This window comes from Mytilus edulis, chromosome 5 (genome assembly GCF_963676685.1).
Source record: "Mytilus edulis chromosome 5, xbMytEdul2.2, whole genome shotgun sequence".
In the NCBI taxonomy this organism is placed as follows: domain Eukaryota; kingdom Metazoa; phylum Mollusca; class Bivalvia; order Mytilida; family Mytilidae; genus Mytilus; species Mytilus edulis.
Window position 1 is genome coordinate 44,224,100 of NC_092348.1, and position 24,318 is coordinate 44,248,417.

Below are 24,318 nucleotides of genomic sequence, written 5' to 3' on the forward strand. Positions count from 1 at the left end.
AAGGGATAATGTCCATTTGAATGAGGATGGCCAGCGTATATTGACAAATAATGTATATAGTATGTTAAAATGTGTATCCCATGTAGGAATTTAGTGGTAGTATCATATCTAGAGTTTGTTTATTTTCTCTATCAAAGTGTAATATGAGTATTTAGTTAACATTTTGTCAATTTGTATAGTGGTAAAAAATATTTTCTTTTATTTTGTTGTAGGTTTTTAATATTGCTAATATTTTACGACCATACATGTTATGCAAAGGATGTGCAACAGCAAATGATGTAGACTATATTTTTTGTAAAATATGTGGTTCTCCGAGAAATAAGTCATTAGAATGTTTAGATGAATGTTCCAAAGAAAGGGATGAACTATTGCATAAAATTGAAAAACGAATTGACACACTTGACAATTTATTAAAATCGGGGAGTTATTCAAAACAGAAATGCAGTTTAAAAACTGAATTCGAGAAATTTTTCGTTACTTTGGAACCTCTGAAAAATCTTTCCAACGCTGGTCCTGAAGATATCAGGAAATTTTTAGTATTCAAAGAAAAAAATGGTAGAACACAACTGCACGAAGATAATTGTGTATATCGCACAGAACATGGTATTAAAAACTGCAGTTGTCCAAAAACTCTCACAGTAAAATCGGTAGACAGTTTGTTAGGTAAAATAAGAGCAATTTTTCGAGATATTGGAAGAGCTGGCGAATGGAACCCAATGCTTTACAGTGCCAACCCGGCTTTATCTCACATCTTGAAGCAACATATTCAAGCAGTGTCTTTAGAGCAATCTAATTCTAATATAACAAGAAAACAAGCGACTCCTTTAATGTTTGACAAATTAGGAAAACTATGTAGATATTTATCCTATAAAGTGTCTGTAGAAAAAGACACTATACCACAGTTTTTATTTGCGCGTGACTTGTCTTATTTTTCTCTGTTATGTCATTCAGGCAACAGGGGCGGGGATCTTGGTTTACTTAAGGCTGAGAATTTGTTTGACATACCTGACTCAAAAGGTATTTATGTATCACAACAGGCAGGAAAAACGGCCTCTATTGACAATCCAAAAAATTACATCATCTTACCGTCGCTAGATGAAGACATTTGTCCAATTAAAAACTCGTAAAGGATTACAAATGTATAGCAAATAAATTAGATATTGATTTAAACAAGGGTTTCATTTATCGTGTTAGAGACAACAAGTCGAAACAAATTAATAATCGAGCAGTATCATCATCATGTATGACAGACAGGTTAAAGACGCATTTAATGAATATTAATTTGTATCAAGGAGAAACGTCCCACAGCAGCAGGCGGGGTTGCGCAATTACCTTAAGAATGTTAGGAGTCGATGATCAAGCGATAAATCAACATGTGGGCTTGAGTTCTAAGGGAATGATTGACCATTATGCACATGTTGGAAAATTAATGAGCCCGGAGGGTCCAGCAAGCACATTGTCATCCGCTGCAAAACATTTGGGACAGGGGTCGTCTTTGTTCGATAAAGTTTCACAAAACTATTACAAGTTCACCCTTGGGTGCCTCGAATATAAGATAACGCGGTCATCTTGTGGTCTGGTCAGTTGATTGGAGTTTGCGGTGAAGGTCATAAGCAATATGGAATATGACAAAGACATGCCCTGTGTGTTAATTGTCATCAAGTGGGTGAAGGTTGTTAGTAATACGACAAAGTTGATTGTCATCGTATTAGCAGCTGTATAGCAGGGTCAGAAATGAAACGAATAATTAAAAGAGAAAACATCAGTTAGACCCCACCATCTAAAAAAAAAAAAAAAAAACCAAAACAACAAAAAAAACAAAAAAAATACTGCAAACAAACACACTCAAGTTACAGGATGCCAAAACTTGTACATATATCTGAGAATTTATAACGATACGTGATATTAAACGAATATCCAAGCTAAGGGAGGAGTAACCAGTTATTTGGGCCGTTTGTTACACAATTATAAAAAAAAACAACAAAAAAAACGTATGTTGATCGAGCTTGAGAACTGTGATGTCAATAAGGTTTTATACAACAAGTCGTTTTTTTCGTGTTTTGTAGAATCATTAGGTGTTGGGATCCATATGCACTAATTCTATGATACATGGAATAATCAACAGCTGTGTTGCCCCAAGTACTGATTAAACCTTATGGTAAATGTTAATGTCTTATCCAATTATTCATGGCGATTTTAAAGCTTATTCATCTTCATAGCTTATAGCTGCGGGTATTAATGGCAGATTTAGATAAAAAATACATGTCATGTTGTCGTTTGTTATACAACATATATAGCAATTTACATGCAAGTAGTGTGCTACTGTGGCTATATCCGACTGAAACAATACTAACAATTGTTTTTTTCATATCGACACATATTCATTATCCGCAAAGCAAACAAACAAACAAACAAAAAGTGCAAGGCAAATCTCACATATCGCAAAGATAATTTGATATACATCTTACGATGGCGGGGAAATTCACAGTATATCGATATCAGGCCACAAACCCAGCCTCTTGTAACTCTCACCTTACCGTTTTTACGGTGTGTTGTTCTCCATATCTAACATATGAGAGGTACCGGGGTGTACTTGTAATATTCCACTATTACCGCTTGACGTTACTATAACTTTAATGTTGTTTTACTCTATTTAGACCCCTCTACAACGAGACATGTTTTACATTCAGACGTATAAAAATTGCGTTTTTTATCCTTTGGGCTTGTATCAATTTTTTCCTCCGGTTTATTTAATCAGTTCATCCTATATTGACTCTTAAAATTCAAGAGTCTATCTAAAAATGAGAAGACATTTTATATGACCTTCCAAATACCGTTTCGATCCCTAACATCACTGAAGACAGTCATTTTAACATCTCAATGCCTTATATATCACATACTGTAGTACGACGCTAGATAAAAACTGACGAGGAAAGGTAACACACGGCCACAGAGAGTTTATTTTATATGGAGGCCAGGTGGTCGTGTGGTCTAGCGGGAAGGCTACAGTACAGGCGATTTGTTGTCACGATATCTCAGTAGCATGAGTTCGAATCCGGCGAGGGAAGAACAAAAAATTTGCGAAAGCACTTTTACAGATCTAAAATTGTTTGGTTGACGTTTAGACGAGTTGAATTTATAATGACTGAATAAATAGTCAACGATTAATCTTACAGGGCGATGAATCATGTAATATGATTCTGTACACTACAAAATATAATATATAACAAGTCAAAAAGGGTACAACATCATCATAAAATAACTATAAAATGAGCAAATATTAGATATTTCGGATAACTGCAGATATCCTTCTTCAATAATAGCACGATGCCAAATGAATCATGTCAATATATTCAAACTGAGTAACTTTTTCCAAATCTTGAAATTTATACAAGTTACAGACGCTGGTACAATTTTAAAGTTTCCAAACACGGCGCAAAAATTATAACTAGAGGCTCTAAAGAGCCTGTGTCGCTCACCTTGGTTTATGTGAACAAAGGAAGCAGACAGTTCATGACAAAATTGTGTTTAGGATGATTGTGATGTGTTTGTACATCTTACTTTACTGAACATTCTTGCTGCTTACAATTATCTCTATCTATAATGAACTTGTCCGTGTAGTTTCAGTGGAAAATTTTAGTAAAAATTTACAAATTTTATGAAAATTGTTAAAAATTGATTATCATGATTATAAAGGACAATAACTTCTTAGGGGGTCAATTGATCATTTTGGTAATTTGAATTATTTTTGAGTATTAAATTGCTGTACATTATTGCTGTTTACAGTTTATCTCTATCTATAATAATATTCAAGATAATAACCCAAAACAGCAAAATTTGCTTAAAATTACCAATTAAGGGGCAGCAACCTAACAACGAGTTGTCCGATTCATCTAAAAATTTCAGGGCAGATAGATCTTGCCCAGATAAACAATTTTACCCCATGTCAGATTTGCTATTAATGCTTTGGATTTTGAGTAATGAGCCAAAAACTGCATTTTACCCCTATGTTCTATTTTTAGCCATAACAGTCATCTTGGTTGGTTTGCCCGGTCACACAACACCATTTTATGAACTAGATAGCCTAATAATGATTCTGGCTATGTTTGGAAAAAATTTGGCCCAGTAGTTTCAGAATAGAAGATTTTTGTAAAAGTTAACTAAGATTTACGAAAAATGGTTAACAATTTACTATAAAGGGCAATAACTCCTAAAGGGGTCAACTGACCATTTTCATGATGACTTATTTGTAAATCTTACTTTGCTGAACATTACTGCTGTTTACAGTTTATCTCCATCTATAATAATAGTCAAGATAATAACCAAAAACAGTAAAATTTCCTTAAAATTACCAATTTAGGGGCAGCAACCCAACAATGGGTTGTCTGATTCATCTGAAAATTTCAGGGCAGATAGATCTTGACCTGATAAACAATTTTATCCCATGTCAGATTTGCTCTAAATGCTTTGGTTTTTGAGTTATAAGCCAAATACTGCATTTTACCCCTATGTTCTATTTTTAGCCATTGCGGCCATCTTGGTTGGTTGGCCGGGTAAAAAAACACAGATTTTAAACTAGATACATCAATGATGATTGTGGCCAAGTTTGGTTTAATTTGGCCCAGTAGTTTCAGAGAAGAAGATTTTTGTAAAAGTTAACGACGGACGACAGACGACGCACGACGGACGCCGGACGACGGACGCCAAGTGATGAGAAAAGCTCACTTGGCCCTTCGGACCCGGTGAGCTAAAAATGTGACGCCAAATGAAAATAGTTATTTGCGATGTGAACTGGCACAACTCTAAAGGTTGTGACAGTTAAGATGTTATAGCTGCATGGAGGGCAGTCCTCAAACGAAAAAATCAAAAATGGCCATACTAATCCAAGTTGGTATAATATTTTTAATTTGACAACGGTTGGGCAATTGCAACAGAAACTACGTATGTAAGCCTCCCAAACGAAAAGCAGTTTAATAATGATTAGAAAAATAAGCTTTATCTGATGAGGTAAAATTATTAAACGTGGCTACGTACTTTTACATCCATCCCGAATGAATGGAGCCCTGTAATTTAAACTGGTACTAGTATTTAAAAAAAAATCGTACTGTAAAGCCAGTATTGAAGCCTGTTAGGTGTCCATTGTATGCTGTACTCGTCCGTTAGATGTACGTTCGACATCCGTTTTGTCCGGTACGTCTCCGTTTCTCGTCGGTTGCATATTTGTTATGCATTCGTTAGGCGTCCGTTTTATGTGGTCAGTACATCAACGAACTCCCAATGCATAACAATTTTGTCAACGGACAACTTTTATTATCATCCGTTATTCGTCCGTTCGACTTGTCCGGTAAGGTGTGACCGAGGCTTTACGTCAAAACCATTGGTGCAAAGAACCACATCGGCTCATGAGATATGAAATAGAGATGACTGTGCAAATCCTTAAACTGTGAAATCAATTTCGTTAAACAGAGAACTTTTTTAGTATTTCTGCAGAAATTGAGAATTGAGACTTGAGAAGAAACATATTCACTTATCACTAGCAATAACACCACACTTTCTTTTTTATATTTATTTAAATTGCATTAAAAAAATCGGAAAGATACACAAAAATCACAAAAGCACAACAAAGGAAAAATAGCAAAATTTCATTATTTTCGAAATTTAAAATTAATATAAAGGCAAAAATAACACGTTCTATTTTTATCATGTATATGTAGTTTCAGTTTCAACAATGATTCTTAATATAGACTTTACTTCCCCTAAAATTGCGGACGGATTTGAAGACACTCGTTTATTTATTTTCTACACCTGTCAGGATAAAGGTTGAATAAAAACCCTAGAAAAGCCGTATTCTTTTTAATCAGATGAATGTAAGAGTGCATAAATTTGTGTAGCGTTTTGTGGACTGAATCTTCTTTTTGTCTTTGTTCCGTGACATGTAAATGATGCACTGGTTGTTGATTATTCCCCTCTCCTAACTTTTACATGAATATAAATCATGTATTAAAACATTCAGTTGCCAGCAATTTTAAAATTATAAATTTTTCGTAACATATTTTACATTACTTAGCCAGTAGTGTAGATGTCATTAAAAACTACATGTATGTTTTTTACCAAAAAAAATAATTGTGGAGTCAATTCAGTTTTGATTTTAATTTGGCACAAAGATCTAGGAACAGAAGCATTGAATAATTGTCCATGGTTTATTTATTCATTTGTTTAAAATTTTATTGTAGAAGGGAGCTACCATTTGTGGAGGCCCTTGGGTGAAATTTTAAAAAAAGGCAAGCCAAAGGCAGGATCAGTAATGTAGCATAACAAGCAGGACGACAATTTCTGTAAACAATTTCAGGATAAACTAATGAAAACTTCAGGTCCGTAAAGAATGAAAATTAAAAATGCAGGACAATGATGAATCAATGATTTCAACTAAAAAAACAATGTAGGACAAAGCTTTTAATCCTAACACCCCCTCCATAAAATCAAATGGTAGCATCCTTAGACTTTTGACTTTTTTGACTTTATTTCATTTTATGTAAAACCTAGGCATTGCCAAATAAAAAACGAAAACAGTTATGGTCCTTTCTGTTTCCATTCTTTTCTAACGTCCTGGATTTCATTTGGTAAATTCATTTCACTTACGTTAAAATTTCCCTATGATGTCTCTTTGAGGATTCATTAAGGAAAAAATAGCTTTAAATGAATAAGAAAATTTAATGAAAAACAATATGTGTAGCAATAATGTAAACATGCTGAGCATGATCCTTTAAAAGCTTGCATATTGCAACATTATTTTAAAACGTAGCAATGAATCAGACTATGAGTAAGAGTTATCTTTCCTTAGGTGTTCTGTACCCCCTCAATTGTTTTTCTATCTTACATTTTCTTGCTGTGTTTTCCTTTAACTGATCGTGTTCGTCTTTCTCCTTCAAGATTGGTACAGTAAGACTAGAAAATCCTTGGAAATGACACTCAATCTAAATTAAAAATCACAATTTTATGCTTCACATGTATATGCTTCAACTTTTATATGAAGTTTATCATAAGGAAACTTTATATTACAACTTTATTTTCCCTCACAAAACAACTTGAATAACTATTCATCTCAGAAATAAAAAGAGTTTAATTTGGGTTAGGCAGCTAACAGTAAGGGATGGTACAATTATTTACTTGATATCATACATTGAAATGTCAAATATTGTTGTAATGAATCTAAAACATCCGTTCTTTGTATTAGCCTCACAACATATTAGGACGGCCTTTCATTGCGGCATGTACTATTAATAAAATATCATCTGACCCCAAATAAATCGATAGGTGATTTAGACTTCGAGCATAAAAAACTTTGCTAAATAATTACTACGTTGAGGATTTGAATTGTAAAAAAACTCATTCAAAATGGTTCTGAAAAAGGATACAACTTTCTTATATACCGATGTTCCCAAATGACCTACCCATTCTATTCAAAATCTTATTGTGTATTAATTAAAAATGTTTCCTTGTCCTACAAACTACTCAAATACTTTCATCTAGAAGTAAATTGTAGTGAACATGTTATTAAAACATAGAGCACACTACCGCAATGTACTTTAAACAATATCGCCCTTTGGGATCAGTGCTAGTTTTAATCTAAAAATTTCTTTCCGTTTTTCCGTGGAAAGAACCATAGCTTTTGTTCTTTGTTTTTGTTTTTCCGCCACATTTTGTTCTTGCGCCGTAAAGAGTTTCACAAGAAGTCGCTTAGATTTTTCGTAAACGATATCATACAGTTATTGAGCTTTTGTAACTGACGCTGCTATAACAAACTCATTGTAAGAGTTATCTCCCGAAACACTGTTTTTCTTGTGTCCGTTTCTTCTTTGCCACGGTAAAAGATAACGATAAAATTGTTTCACTAATTTTCTCGTTATGTTTGCCTAAATGTTGATCGAAGCCATCCAGTGACTCCATATGAGAGTTTTCCCCGAATGCATTTGTGATAAGAGATATGCATATGAACTCATATTCCTTAAGCCCTATGAACCAAGATGCGTTTTATTAGAGATCCCGGGACCAAGCTTTGAAATTTAGGTCAAGGTTAAAGGCAACGGTCATGTTCTAAATTTTGACATTCACTTGAAGCTGCGTTTACTCAGAAAAAATAAAGGGATACACAAAATGTGATCAAAATGTAAGTCGCGACATGATTTAATTGGTTGGTGAGTTTTTGTCGAAAAGGTATGTGTAATTCTTTATGGGGTACCATGCAACTGAAATGAAAAAAATGAACAAATTTATTAATAATAGCTTCAAACTTTACCTGTATCATGATGCGTACATGTATATGTTATTTATCTTTGTTAATCATTCAACGCTCACAACCACCCCTCTACCCTTAAGCTTTTTTTCGGAATCTTATTGCTGTTTTATTATAAAAATGCTAAACCTTCTGTTTTAAGAATAAATCTCTTTCTGAAATACAAATCAATTCCTATAAAAAAATCTGCTCCATGTATTTCTAAAAATTAATCGATAAACGTTTTGTTATATATAGATCCCTACATTGATACCAGTGGATTATCAGATTTATCCAATGTAGACAGTTAAATTTTCAATTCTGAAGTCCAAGCCTCGGTGAGAACTTTAAAATGATTTAATGAAAGCAGAAGACCAGTAGTCGGCGATTGGATAATAGTTTACCTGTAAAATGAATCGAGTAAATACAGGCCTAAGACCACAATTAATTACCGCGCTTTTCGTTGCACGAATATAGTTCCCTTCAATTTTAGTGCATTTTTTTAATATTTTTTTCCTTTCCCTTTCTCATTCATGTCTTAGCTTTTCTGGGGTGGAAATGAAAGAAGAGAGCTGAAATACACTTTTGGATGGTTTATTTTAAATGTATGTGAAGTTAGCAGCCGGTTCGTTATTCGTTATTCGATATTCAATATCCAACCGGCTGCTAGCAGCCAGTTTGATATTCAAAATTAAGTGAAAAATCATAGAAAATTAAATACTTGATATCATAAAACGCATGATTTTCATAGTAAAAAGGACTGATTAGATACGTAGGAATCATAAAATGACCTTTTCAAGCTGTCGTTATTTCTCGTTGTCCTTGAATATAAACCCTTTTCCGTGCGACTTATTTGTCTGTATGTATCATAGAGTTTTGTCACAAAAAGGACTTCAAAGATGTACTTTTGTGTATAATATTTCTTACGACAAAAAGAAAAACCAATAACTCCAGAAATATTTATAACTATAAATAGAAATATATATGGAAAGCCAAAAAAACAAAATTTCAGTCAAAAAATGTCAAAATTTTAGGACAAAGGGCACAGGGTGATGGTGAGAGCCCCCTGATCTCTCAATCTTTCTAATATTTAATAGACATTTAGTCAATAGGTAGATACAAACGTGACTAAAAGGACTTTAGGTACACTTCCGGTCTTCTATGTTTACGGAGCGCCCAAAGTGCCAGTTGGATATTCAAAATATATAGCGAAAACCTACCCGAGACCGCTAAAATGAGGTTGAGACCCCCCCCCCCCCTGGTCTTTTAATGTCCATAAAACTCAACCAAATCATTGACCCTGTATATATAAAGATTGTATTAGATGGATTTTTCAGAAAAACGTCATCTTCAATATCTACGGAGGGCTAAGATTGTCACTTTTCAGTCAAAAAATGTCAAAATTTTAGGACAAAGGGCACAGGGTGATGGTGAGAGCCCCCTGATCTCTCAATCTTTCTAATATTTAACAGACATTTAGTCAATAGGTAGATACAAACGTGACTAAAACGACTTTAGGTACACTTCCGGTCTTCTATGTTTACGGAGCGCCCAAAGTGCAAGTTGGATATTCAAAATATATAGCGAAAACCTACCCGAGACCGCTAAAATGAGGTTGAGACCCCCCCCCCCCCCTGGTCTTTTAATGTCCATAAAACTCAACAAAATCATTGACCCTGTATATATAAAGATTGTATTAGATGGATTTTTCAGAAAAACGTCATCTTCAATATCTACGGAGGGCTAAGATTGTCACTTTTCAGTCAAAAAATGTCAAAATTTTAGGACAAAGGGCACAGGGTGATGGTGAGAGCCCCCTGATCTCTCAATCTTTCTAATATTTAACAGACATTTAGTCAATAGGTAGATACAAACGTGACTAAAACGACTTTAGGTACACTTCCGGTCTTCTATGTTTACGGAGCGCCCAAAGTGCAAGTTGGATATTCAAAATATATAGCGAAAACCTACCCGAGACCGCTAAAATGAGGTTGAGACCCCCCCCCCCCCCCCTGGTCTTTTAATGTCCATAAAACTCAACAAAATCATTGACCCTGTATATATAAAGATTGTATTAGATGGATTTTTCAGAAAAACGTCATCTTCAATATCTACGGAGGGCTAAGATTGTCACTTTTCAGTCAAAAAATGTCAAAATTTTAGGACAAAGGGCACAGGGTGATGGTGAGAGCCCCCTGATCTCTCAATCTTTCTAATATTTAATAGACATTTAGTCAATAGGTAGATACAAACGTGACTAAAAGGACTTTAGGTACACTTCCGGTCTTCTATGTTTACGGAGCGCCCAAAGTGCCAGTTGGATATTCAAAATATATAGCGAAAACCTACCCGAGACCGCTAAAATGAGGTTGAGACCCCCCCCCCCCCCCCCTGGTCTTTTAATGTCCATAAAACTCAACCAAATCATTGACCCTGTATATATAAAGATTGTATTAGATGGATTTTTCAGAAAAACGTCATCTTCAATATCTACGGAGGGCTAAGATTGTCACTTTTCAGTCAAAAAATGTCAAAATTTTAGGACAAAGGGCACAGGGTGATGGTGAGAGCCCCCTGATCTCTCAATCTTTCTAATATTTAACAGACATTTAGTCAATAGGTAGATACAAACGTGACTAAAACGACTTTAGGTACACTTCCGGTCTTCTATGTTTACGGAGCGCCCAAAGTGCAAGTTGGATATTCAAAATATATAGCGAAAACCTACCCGAGACCGCTAAAATGAGGTTGAGACCCCCCCCCCCCCCCCTGGTCTTTTAATGTCCATAAAACTCAACAAAATCATTGACCCTTTATATATAAAGATTGTATAATAGATGGATTTTTCAGAAAAACGTCATCTTCAATATCTACGGAGGGCTAAGATTGTCACTTTTCAGTCAAAAAATGTCAAAATTTTAGGACAAAGGGCACAGGGTGATGGTGAGAGCCCCCTGATCTCTCAATCTTTCTAATATTTAATAGACATTTAGTCAATAGGTAGATACAAACGTGACTAAAAGGACTTTAGGTACACTTCCGGTCTTCTATGTTTACGGAGCGCCCAAAGTGCCAGTTGGATATTCAAAATATATAGCGAAAACCTACCCGAGACCGCTAAAATGAGGTTGAGACCCCCCCCCCTGGTCTTTTAATGTCCATAAAACTCAACCAAATCATTGACCCTGTATATATAAAGATTGTATTAGATGGATTTTTCAGAAAAACGTCATCTTCAATATCTACGGAGGGCTAAGATTGTCACTTTTCAGTCAAAAAATGTCAAAATTTTAGGACAAAGGGCACAGGGTGATGGTGAGAGCCCCCTGATCTCTCAATCTTTCTAATATTTAACAGACATTTAGTCAATAGGTAGATACAAACGTGACTAAAACGACTTTAGGTACACTTCCGGTCTTCTATGTTTACGGAGCGCCCAAAGTGCAAGTTGGATATTCAAAATATATAGCGAAAACCTACCCGAGACCGCTAAAATGAGGTTGAGACCCCCCCCCCCCCCCCCCTGGTCTTTTAATGTCCATAAAACTCAACAAAATCATTGACCCTGTATATATAAAGATTGTATTAGATGGATTTTTCAGAAAAACGTCATCTTCAATATCTACGGAGGGCTAAGATTGTCACTTTTCAGTCAAAAAATGTCAAAATTTTAGGACAAAGGGCACAGGGTGATGGTGAGAGCCCCCTGATCTCTCAATCTTTCTAATATTTAATAGACATTTAGTCAATAGGTAGATACAAACGTGACTAAAAGGACTTTAGGTACACTTCCGGTCTTCTATGTTTACGGAGCGCCCAAAGTGCCAGTTGGATATTCAAAATATATAGCGAAAACCTACCCGAGACCGCTAAAATGAGGTTGAGACCCCCCCCCCCCCCTGGTCTTTTAATGTCCATAAAACTCAACCAAATCATTGACCCTGTATATATAAAGATTGTATTAGATGGATTTTTCAGAAAAACGTCATCTTCAATATCTACGGAGGGCTAAGATTGTCACTTTTCAGTCAAAAAATGTCAAAATTTTAGGACAAAGGGCACAGGGTGATGGTGAGAGCCCCCTGATCTCTCAATCTTTCTAATATTTAACAGACATTTAGTCAATAGGTAGATACAAACGTGACTAAAACGACTTTAGGTACACTTCCGGTCTTCTATGTTTACGGAGCGCCCAAAGTGCAAGTTGGATATTCAAAATATATAGCGAAAACCTACCCGAGACCGCTAAAATGAGGTTGAGACCCCCCCCCCCCCCCCTGGTCTTTTAATGTCCATAAAACTCAACAAAATCATTGACCCTGTATATATAAAGATTGTATTAGATGGATTTTTCAGAAAAACGTCATCTTCAATATCTACGGAGGGCTAAGATTGTCACTTTTCAGTCAAAAAATGTCAAAATTTTAGGACAAAGGGCACAGGGTGATGGTGAGAGCCCCCTGATCTCTCAATCTTTCTAATATTTAATAGACATTTAGTCAATAGGTAGATACAAACGTGACTAAAAGGACTTTAGGTACACTTCCGGTCTTCTATGTTTACGGAGCGCCCAAAGTGCCAGTTGGATATTCAAAATATATAGCGAAAACCTACCCGAGACCGCTAAAATGAGGTTGAGACCCCCCCCCCCCCCCCCCTGGTCTTTTAATGTCCATAAAACTCAACCAAATCATTGACCCTGTATATATAAAGATTGTATTAGATGGATTTTTCAGAAAAACGTCATCTTCAATATCTACGGAGGGCTAAGATTGTCACTTTTCAGTCAAAAAATGTCAAAATTTTAGGACAAAGGGCACAGGGTGATGGTGAGAGCCCCCTGATCTCTCAATCTTTCTAATATTTAACAGACATTTAGTCAATAGGTAGATACAAACGTGACTAAAAGGACTTTAGGTACACTTCCGGTCTTCTATGTTTACGGAGCGCCCAAAGTGCAAGTTGGATATTCAAAATATATAGCGAAAACCTACCCGAGACCGCTAAAATGAGGTTGAGACCCCCCCCCCCCTGGTCTTTTAATGTCCATAAAACTCAACCAAATCATTGACCCTGTATATATAAAGATTGTATTAGATGGATTTTTCAGAAAAACGTCATCTTCAATATCTACGGAGGGCTAAGATTGTCACTTTTCAGTCAAAAAATGTCAAAATTTTAGGACAAAGGGCACAGGGTGATGGTGAGAGCCCCCTGATCTCTCAATCTTTCTAATATTTAACAGACATTTAGTCAATAGGTAGATACAAACGTGACTAAAAGGACTTTAGGTACATTTCCGGTCTTCTATGTTTACGGAGCGCCCAAAGTGCCAGTTGGATATTCAAAATATATAGCGAAAACCTACCCGAGACCGCTAAAATGAGGTTGAGACCCCCCCCCCCCCCCCCTGGTCTTTTAATGTCCATAAAACTCAACAAAATCATTGACCCTGTATATATAAAGATTGTATTAGATGGATTTTTCAGAAAAACGTCATCTTCAATATCTACGGAGGGCTAAGATTGTCACTTTTCAGTCAAAAAATGTCAAAATTTTAGGACAAAGGGCACAGGGTGATGGTGAGAGCCCCCTGATCTCTCAATCTTTCTAATATTTAATAGACATTTAGTCAATAGGTAGATACAAACGTGACTAAAAGGACTTTAGGTACACTTCCGGTCTTCTATGTTTACGGAGCGCCCAAAGTGCCAGTTGGATATTCAAAATATATATCTAAAACCTACCCGAGACCGCTAAAATGAGGTTGAGACCCCCCCCCCTTGGTCTTTTAATGTCCATAAAACTCAACCAAATCATTGACCCTGTATATATAAAGATTGTGTTAGATGGATTTTTCAGAAAAACGTCATCTTCAATATCTACGGAGGGCTAAGATTGTCACTTTTCAGTCAAAAAATGTCAAAATTTTAGGACAAAGGGCACAGGGTGATGGTGAGAGCCCCCTGATCTCTCAATCTTTCTAATATTTAACAGACATTTAGTCAATAGGTAGATACAAACGTGACTAAAACGACTTCAGGTACACTTCCGGTCTTCTATGTTTACGGAGCGCCCAAAGTGCAAGTTGGATATTCAAAATATATAGCGAAAACCTACCCGAGACCGCTAAAATGAGGTTGAGACCCCCCCCCCCCCCCTGGTCTTTTAATGTCCATAAAACTCAACCAAATCATTGACCCTGTATATATAAAGATTGTATTAGATGGATTTTTCAGAAAAACGTCATCTTCAATATCTACGGAGGGCTAAGATTGTCACTTTTCAGTCAAAAAATGTCAAAATTTTAGGACAAAGGGCACAGGGTGATGGTGAGAGCCCCCTGATCTCTCAATCTTTCTAATATTTAACAGACATTTAGTCAATAGGTAGATACAAACGTGACTAAAAGGACTTTAGGTACACTTCCGGTCTTCTATGTTTACGGAGCGCCCAAAGTGCCAGTTGGATATTCAAAATATATAGCGAAAACCTACCCGAGACCGCTAAAATGAGGTTGAGACCCCCCCCCCCCCCCCTGGTCTTTTAATGTCCATAAAACTCAACAAAATCATTGACCCTGTATATATAAAGATTGTATTAGATGGATTTTTCAGAAAAACGTCATCTTCAATATCTACGGAGGGCTAAGATTGTCACTTTTCAGTCAAAAAATGTCAAAATTTTAGGACAAAGGGCACAGGGTGATGGTGAGAGCCCCCTGATCTCTCAATCTTTCTAATATTTAATAGACATTTAGTCAATAGGTAGATACAAACGTGACTAAAAGGACTTTAGGTACACTTCCGGTCTTCTATGTTTACGGAGCGCCCAAAGTGCCAGTTGGATATTCAAAATATATAGCGAAAACCTACCCGAGACCGCTAAAATGAGGTTGAGACCCCCCCCCCCCCCTGGTCTTTTAATGTCCATAAAACTCAACCAAATCATTGACCCTGTATATATAAAGATTGTATTAGATGGATTTTTCAGAAAAACGTCATCTTCAATATCTACGGAGGGCTAAGATTGTCACTTTTCAGTCAAAAAATGTCAAAAGTTTAGGACAAAGGGCACAGGGTGATGGTGAGAGCCCCCTGATTTCTCAATCTTTCTAATATTTAACAGACATTTATTCAATAGGTAGATACAAACGTGACTAAAAGGACTTTAGGTACACTTCCGGTCTTCTATGTTTACGGAGCGCCCAAAGTGCCAGTTGGATATTCAAAATATATAGCGAAAACCTACCCGAGACCGCTAAAATGAGGTTGAGACCCCCCTGATCTTTCAATGTCCATAAAATTTAATTAAATCATAGACTATGTATATATGAAGGTTGTATTAGAAGGATTTCCCAGAATATTGTTATATTCGATATATATGGAGGGCTTATATTGTCACTTTTTAGCCGAAATAATCAGAATTTTAGGACAAAGGGCACAGGGCAATGGTGATGGCCCTCTAATATCTCAATCTTTGTATTACTAAGCAGACATTTAGTTAATAGGTAGGCAGACATTATAACCTGATGTTGGAAGGGGGCAACTATCCCCACTTGGGGTTGTGAGAGATTAAACAAGCAGCTGACCACCGTCTTGACAAAGAGAGAGACCGATTGTGCTCGGCAAATTGTGAGCTATGGGATGAAAAAAACCAGGCACACCGGTTATGATTACCACGAATTTTATATATTTTGAAAGATCAAAAGCTGGGTCTAAAAACCATTTAATCGTGGATATTGGTTTTGGGTGAAACAAATTGATTTTATTTTGGATTGTTATAAAGATTAAGACATCGATCCAATAGCTATTAATAGCTGGAATTAGTTGTTGAAAACGTCAAAGCCCTGAGTGGTATTGCCAAAATGAACCACCGCCGATGGTACTCCCGGATGAGGAAGGATCAGTTGGATCAGTTGATCGTAACGAAGACCAACATTTTTTTAGCGTTGTCCCAACCCTATACTAAGAAGGATATTATCACCCAAGCCAAACAGCATGAGTTGATAGAGGTTAGCAGGATGTCAAAAAATCAACTACTGGAGAAGTTACAGGAACAGATCAGAGAAGATAGGAAATCATTGGGGATAAAATTGAGGTACATCAACTGAAGAAAGCCTTTAAAGATGTATTTACTACCTGAAAGATGGATGTGCAGACCTTCCTTGAGGTCTCTCAGATCTCAAGGGTGGAACTTATAGACGATTGGGCATTAAAAGGATAACAAGTCAATGTGATGCTGCACTGTGAAGATTAACCCAACAGGTAAGATGGATGATGAGAACGTGGGATACTTTCACTCGGGAAACCAGATTTTCCCCTCAACCACGGACTTGCTTGAAACCCTTGAGAAGATGGATGAAAAGATCGGAGAGAAGATTGCACAGTGGACCTCTGAAAAAAGTGACTGGACATCGAAAGCAATTGTAAAATTTCAAGTCAATATTACCAACGACCGCTGGGTAGGTCACAGTACATTGATTATCCAGCATGGATCAAATCCAAGAAGGCTGTAATCAATGTGAAAAATAACGACGAGGAGTGTTTCAAGTGGGCCATACTTTCGGCCTTGCAGGTAGACCAAAAAAAAACGGACAGTGTTACACAGAGCTCAATCTGGTAAGCCTTAAGGATATTAATTAAGTTGAGAAGACCAATTCCACCCTGGCGGTTAATGTATTTAGAATAGATGATAGTGAAGTATACCCGCTGCACATTTCAAACGTTGGTGAACAGAGGGAGAGAGAACCCAACTTACTGCTGATCGAAGGCTACATGTGCTTGACCCACGTTTATAGCAAGGAAGTTCCGGAAACCAACAAAGAGTGTTGTGTCAACCACAAGGCAGTCATAATCAGAGCTGCCAAAAGAAGGGACATACCAGCTGACTTTTGTCAACAACACCCACACGATGAGAGTCCCTTTCGTAGTGTACGCGGACTTTGAGTGCTTTGATTTACCGATAAGGTTGAAACAAAAAACGATAAGGTTCTGTAGCAATACACAGTTAGAAGTTTAGTGTCGCATTATGGCCATGGTGACTTTTTTAAATATGAAAGTTTTTGTACAATGAAATACTTAGTAGATTTTTAGATAATTGAAGAATAATATAGCCTCCTTAGTGGGGTTATATGAACATTTAGATTGTTTTTAGCATGTTTTATATGGTATTTATCTGTTTGACAGTCCGTATTTTTTCTATCCGTACCACCCATAGGTCCATAAATTATTGTAGTGTTTATCAACAAATATTTATCGCTCGACCATTTCAATTCAATTTATGGAAAAACGAGCAAAAATGCATGTGTTTTTTTAACCTTTCGATAGATATATGCCTATAATTTCAGGAAAGGTACAACTGTTCAAACCAACGCTTAGGGGCGTTCATACAAACGCTTACAGGTATTCAACCCTTCACTTAGGAAGGTTCACGTCAACGCTTTGAATAAATGAACGTTTATAAAGATTAAAGACCCTAAACAGTGTGAGGCGCTCGCCTGGGAGTTGCAAGAGATCAAGCGGAAGATCCAAGCCAATAACATGCAGCATCGCCTCGAAAAGATCTTGTCGACTATCCAGAGATCCTGAACAGTTGGGTCAAAATCTTAAATTGTTTTTACATAGGCGGTAATGGTAACGTTTTTTTCCTGTAGCTCAGTCCATATCGTTAACTTGGATATGTATGATAGCTCGTTTCGAAGCTGTGACATTTTCACACATGTGGTTAAATTTTCGGGGTACGAAGTGAGATTACTTTTTCCGTAAATTAGCAAACCCTGAACATCCTTTTGTGATGCGGCTCCTTGTGGTAAAATATCCCATTTTTAACACAATAAGTTCTTTGAAAATTTAATACTTTGAACACATTCAATAGCTCCATAGTTTTTATACATTTATTCTATGTTCCTCTACTTTTCTAATCACCACAAATAATTAAGTTCAGTCACTTGCTAAAAATAGAAACATGTCCAATATCACTACACAGAGATTTTTGCTTTACACGTGACTTTTGAGTTCCTCATTTCAAGGCGCATTAGGGATGTTGTCCCAGTTCCGGTGCCATGTATCAAGGCAATTAACCCTCTCGAGAACCCTAAGGCGATAAAGATCTAAAAGTGGACGAAGATTGTGTCTCACAACTAAAGCAGCAAAATAAGCATTGTAGCGGACTTCAAACCGTGTTTCTACCCTCCGACTTTGACCAGCTCCTCTATCGCTTGGATCTGTGCAACACTGCATACCGTGCTGGAAACAATGGTGTGCGCAACGCGATTATGGCGATCCTCGATGCCATAAAGAAAGGGGAACACATCAGCATCAAGGAATATAAGCAACTCCATCGAAATATCCTCAATTAAGAAAGGTTTTGCTCGAAAGTATGCATACGGAGGTAGAAGTTTTTTTGACGCTATCGCCAGTATCGCTGGTCGCATGTTCACCTCCTCTGCTGCCAAGACATTGAAAAGCAGGCCTATGAGCACTGCCACCAATGCAGCCATGATAGGAGTGGTAGGTGGTAGTCGTCAACCATGTCGTTGACAAAGTGACCCGCACTCGAAAACCCATTGACCAACGCAGCAAGCCCAGTGTTAAATGCAGAAAGCCCAACAACCAAACCCAGTTAAACAATCTCATCTCTGGTCGTGGCATCGGTACCATCCCAACTTCCTCCAATGCTATAAATAAATACATAATGTCTGACATCCTTACAATCACAGAAGGGTTGACCTTCGATGAAAGTCTTCAAAAATATTAATACTAGCTTCACGAATTCGAACCTTAAGCCGGCGCCCAACTTACCAACTCTTGAGTGTCACTCCTGCAGACGAAAACAAGATGCAACTGTACAAAACCATCCAGAAAAAATCCACGATCCTCTGTGGATCTGGCATGAGACAGTGTGATTTCATAGCCGTTCCCCAAGCCTCACAGTTTAACTGCCGCCTAGCTGCCAATAGTGGTCAAGAAAAGCCAAGATATATTATCGTTGCCTTTCAAACCGACAGAGATAATGACAAAACCCATAATGCTTCCGTGTTCAATCGCTGTCGATTGCAAAATATCCATGTCACCCTCAAAGCTGAACGCTACTCAGTCGTCGACTTTAATGTCGTTTTTTTTTCACAAAACAAGGTTGCCAGAGTCAACCCCTCTGATTTCATTGACATATAGCCGCTGTTTGTCATCGATGTAAGTCATCAGTCCGAGCGGACATCCAGATTCGAGCGGAATTCGAGCGTTATGTTCCCGCCAACACCGAAGCATTTGCATTTCCAATCTCCGTAGGAGTCCTAGGCCTCCAGTTCGAATCGGTCGGTCAGTAGTTGAACGTCGTGTTTTAATAAATAAATGGACACCACACTGTAGCAGCAAATCGTCCACAACACAGACCAAAAACAAGGGTTTTCCATCCTTGTCTCTGGAAACGACAGTCGCATTTGTACTCGGTTCAACCCCCCTCCCCCAACTACAATTTAAGGAATCGAACACCACATTGGGATTTAAGAGACAGCTCTACACATTTGATCGGGCAACACATGTTACAAAGAGGGTGAATACATTGTTAGCATCAGAAGAATCAACAGAATCCTGGTGAACAGTGGCATCATCAATAGCAGCTACATACACGGCACCCAACAGTCCACTATCTGAAGCTCCCCCCCCCCCCCCGCAATCGATCTTGGGGTAAAGATCATTCAAACCCCCCAAAAATATGGTGTACTTACCCGTGATCTTGAGAACCATCAATCGCATGCAGACATACCTCACCGATCCAGACGGCGATCCTCCACAATCTAAATATAACAGAGAGCAGACAAAAAAGGTTTCCCGGTCACCATTCGTTTATCACACACAAACCTGCAAGGTGAACACAAGATGTTGCTTACCCCGCGACTGATTGAAAAGATCACCAAGCTCCTACAAAATGATTCTAGTGGAAAAAAGCACTAACCAATTGAAGAAAAACATTCAAAAAGAAAGTGGATTCCTATCCATGTTAGCGGAAAGGGCAATGCGAGCCCTTCCTATGTTGGCGAACACAATTCATGTCAGCATGAGGTGTTGGAGCCCTAAGTTGTCTGTGTGAAATAGAGATCAACAATGCATTTGGACCTTGATTTTACATCAAAAGGGGTGGTTGTGTGAGCTGTGTGAAGGTGCGTAATAAAGGTCTGTATATTTTCCCTTCAACCTATAGTGACGGTTTGTAATTGAAACTAGGTCATCGATTTTACTAGGCCTAGGGTTCTGGTCTGATCTGATCGGCAGCAAACAGTCCGTTCAAGAACATTCCACTTTTGATACAATCATTTATATATATACCAGGGGGGTCTCACCCTCATTAAAGCGGTCTCAAGTAGCTTTTCACTAAATATTTTGAATATCCAACTGGCACTTTGGGCGCTCCGTAAACATACAAGACAGGAAGTCTACCCAAATTCCTTTTAGTCACGTGTGTATCTACCTATTGACTAAATATCTGCATAATATTAGATAGATTGAGCAATAAGGGGGCTCTCACCATTGCCCTGTGTCCTTTGTCCTAAAATTTTGATAATTTTTAGCTGAAAAGTGACAATACAAGCCCTCCATAGATATCGAATATGACATTATTCTTGGCAATCCTTCTGACACAACCTTCATATTAACAGAGTCTATGATTTTCTTAAATTTTGTGGACATTGAAAGACCAGGGGGGTCTCACCCTCATTTAAGCGGTCTCAGGTAGCTTTTCACTATATATTTTGAATATTCAACTGGCACTTTTGGCGCTCCGTAAACATAAAAGACAGGAAGTCTACCCAAATTCCTTTTAGTCAAATGTGTAACTACCTATTGACTAAATGTCTGCATAATATTAGAAAGATTGAGCAATTAAGGGGGCTCTCACCATTGCCCAGTGCCCTTTGTCCTAAAATTTTGATAATTTTTAGCTGAAAAGTGACAATACAAGCCATCCATAGATATCGAATATGACATTATTCTTGGCAATCCTTCTGACACAACCTTCATATATACAGTGTCTATGATTTTCTCAAATTTTGTGGACATTGAAAGACCAGGGGGGTCTCACCCTCATTTAAGCGGTCTCAGGTAGCTTTTCACTATATATTTTGAATATCCAACTGGCACTTTGGGCGCTCCGTAAACATAAAAGACAGAAAGTCTACCCAAATTCCTTTAGTCACGTGTGTATCTACCTATTGACTAAATGTCTGCATAATATTAGAAAGATTGAGCAATTAGGGGGCTCTCACCATTGCCCTGTGCCCTTTGTCCTAAAATTTTGAAAATTTTTAGCTGAAAAGTGACAATACAACCCCTCCATAGATATCGAATATGACATTATTCTGGGCAATCCTTCTGATACAACCTTTATATATACAGAGTCTATGATTTACTTAAATTTTGTGGACATTGAAAGACCAGGGGGGTCTCACCCTCATTTAAGCGGTCTCAGGTAGCTTTTCACTATATATTTTGAATATCCAACTGGCACTTTGGGCGCTCCGTAAACATAAAAGACAGAAAGTCTACCCAAATTCCTTTATGTCACGTGTGTATCTTCCTATTGACTAAATGTCTGCATAATATTAGAAAGATTGAGCAATTAGGGGGCTCTCACCATTGCTCTGTGCCCTTTGTCCTAAAATTTTGAATTTTTTTAGCTGAAAAGTGACAATACAACCTCTCCATAGATATCGAATATGACATTATTCTGGGCAATCCTTCTGATACAACCTTTATATATACAGAGTCTATGATTTACTAAAATTATGTGGACATTGAAAGACCAGGGGGTCTCACCCTCATTTAAGCGGTCTCAGGTAGCTTTTAACTATATATTTTGAATATCCAACTGGCACTTTGGGCGCTCCGTAAACATAAAAGACAGGAAGTCTACCCAAATTCCTTTAAGTCACGTGTGTATCTACCTATTGACTAAATGTCTGCATAATATTAGAAAGATTGAGCAATAAGGGGGCTCTCACCATTGCCCTGTTCCCTTTGTCCTAAAATTTTGATAATTTTTAGCTGAAAAGTGATAATACAAGCCCTCCATAGATATCGAATATGACATTATTCTTGGCAATCCTTCTGATACAACCTTCATATATACAGAGTCTATGATTTTCTCAAATTTTGTGGACATTGAAAGACCAGGGGGGGTCTCACCCTCATTTAAGCAGTCTCAGGTAGCTTTTCACTGTATATTTTGAATATCAAACTGGTACTTTTGGCGCTCCGTAAACATAAAAGACAGAAAGTCTACCCAAATTCCTTTAAGTCACGTGTGTATCTACCTATTGACTAAATGTCTGCATAATATTAGAAAGATTGGGCAATTAGGGGGCTCTCACCATTGCCCTGTGCCCTTTGTCCAAAAATTTTGATAATTTTTAGCAGAAAAGTGACAATACAAGCCATCCATAGATATCGAATATGACATTATTCTGGACAATCATTCTGATACAACCTTAATGTATACAGAGTCTATGATTTTCTTAAATTTTGTGGACATTGAAAGACCAGGGGGTCTCACCCTCATTTAAGCGGTCTCAGGTAGCTTTTCACTATATATTTTGAATATCCAACTAGCAACTTGGGCGCTCCGTAAACATAAAAGACAGGAAGTATACCCAAATTCCTTTTAGTCACGTTTGTATCTACCTATTGACTAAATGTCTGCATAATATTAGAAAGATTGAGCAATTAGGGGGCTCTCACTATTGCCCTGTGCCCTTTGTCCTAAAATTTTGATAATTTTTAGCTGAAAAGTGACAATACAAGCCATCCATAGATATCGAATATGACATTATTCTGGACAATCATTCTGATACAACCTTAATATATACAGAGTCTATGATTTTCTTAAATTTTGTGGACATTGAAAGACCAGGGGGTCTCACCCTCATTTAAGCGGTCTCAGGTAGCTTTTCACTATATATTTTGAATATCCAACTAGCAACTTGGGCGCTCCGTAAACATAAAAGACAGGAAGTATACCCAAATTCCTTTAAGTCACGTTTGTATCTACCTATTGACTAAATGTCTGCATAATATTAGAAAGATTGAGCAATTAGGGGGCTCTCACTATTGCCCTGTACTCTTTGTCCTAAAATTTTGATAATTTTTAGCTGAAAAGTGACAATACAAGCCCTCCATAGATATCGAATATGACATTATTCTGGGCAATCCTTCTGATACAACCTTTATATATACAGAGTCTATGATTAACTGAAATTATGTGGACATTGAAAGACCAGGGGGGTCTCACCCTCATTTAAGCGGTCTCAGGTAGCTTTTCACTATATATTTTGAATATCCAACTGGCACTTTGGGCACTCCGTAAACATAAAAGACAGGAAGTCTACCCAAATTCCTTTTAGTCACCTGTGTATCTACCTATTGACTAAATGTCTGCAAAATATTAGACAGATTGAGCAATTAGGGGGCTCTCACTATTGCCCTGTACTCTTTGTCCTAAAATTTTGATAATTTTTAGCTGAAAAGTGACAATACAAGCCCTCCATAGATATCGAATATGACATTATTCTTGGCAATCCTTCTGATACAACCTTTATATATACAGAGTCTATGATTTTCTTAAATTTTGTGGACATTGAAAGACCAGGGGGGTCTCACCCTCATTTAAGCGGTCTCAGGTAGCTTTTCACTGTATATTTCTTTTATGGGCTTTCCATAAATATTTCTATTTATAATCCTAATTGTTTTCTAGAGTAATCGGTTTTTGTTTTTGTTTTTAAGAAAAATCCTGTGTAAAAGTACTGTACCTCTATGATTTTTTTTTATTGACAACAATCTTTATTACATTAAGACAAATATGCAAATTAGAAAAGGGTTTATATTCGAGAACAACGAGAATTTGCGACAGCTTGAAAAGGTCATGAAACTATTTCCTACGTGTCTTATCAGTTCTTTTTACTATAAAAAGCATCATGCTTTTAATGTTATTAAGTATTATTGAGGGGGAGGACAGGGGTAAGGGAGACAGGGAGAAAGGGGGTAGGAGAAAGGAGA

At 37.2% G+C, this 24,318-nt stretch overlaps 1 protein-coding gene across 1 annotated transcript in view; it reads right to left on the reverse strand.

Annotated features, from left to right (window-relative positions):
• Positions 1 to 24,318, reverse strand: part of LOC139523750 (ubiquitin carboxyl-terminal hydrolase 16-like) — a 72,127-nt gene that overhangs the window by 38,265 nt on the left and 9,544 nt on the right. The window contains exon 2 of the mRNA XM_071318003.1: positions 6,878 to 6,974. Within this exon, the coding sequence (XP_071174104.1) occupies positions 6,878 to 6,974 (97 nt within the window). The remainder of the gene's footprint in view (positions 1 to 6,877; positions 6,975 to 24,318) is intronic.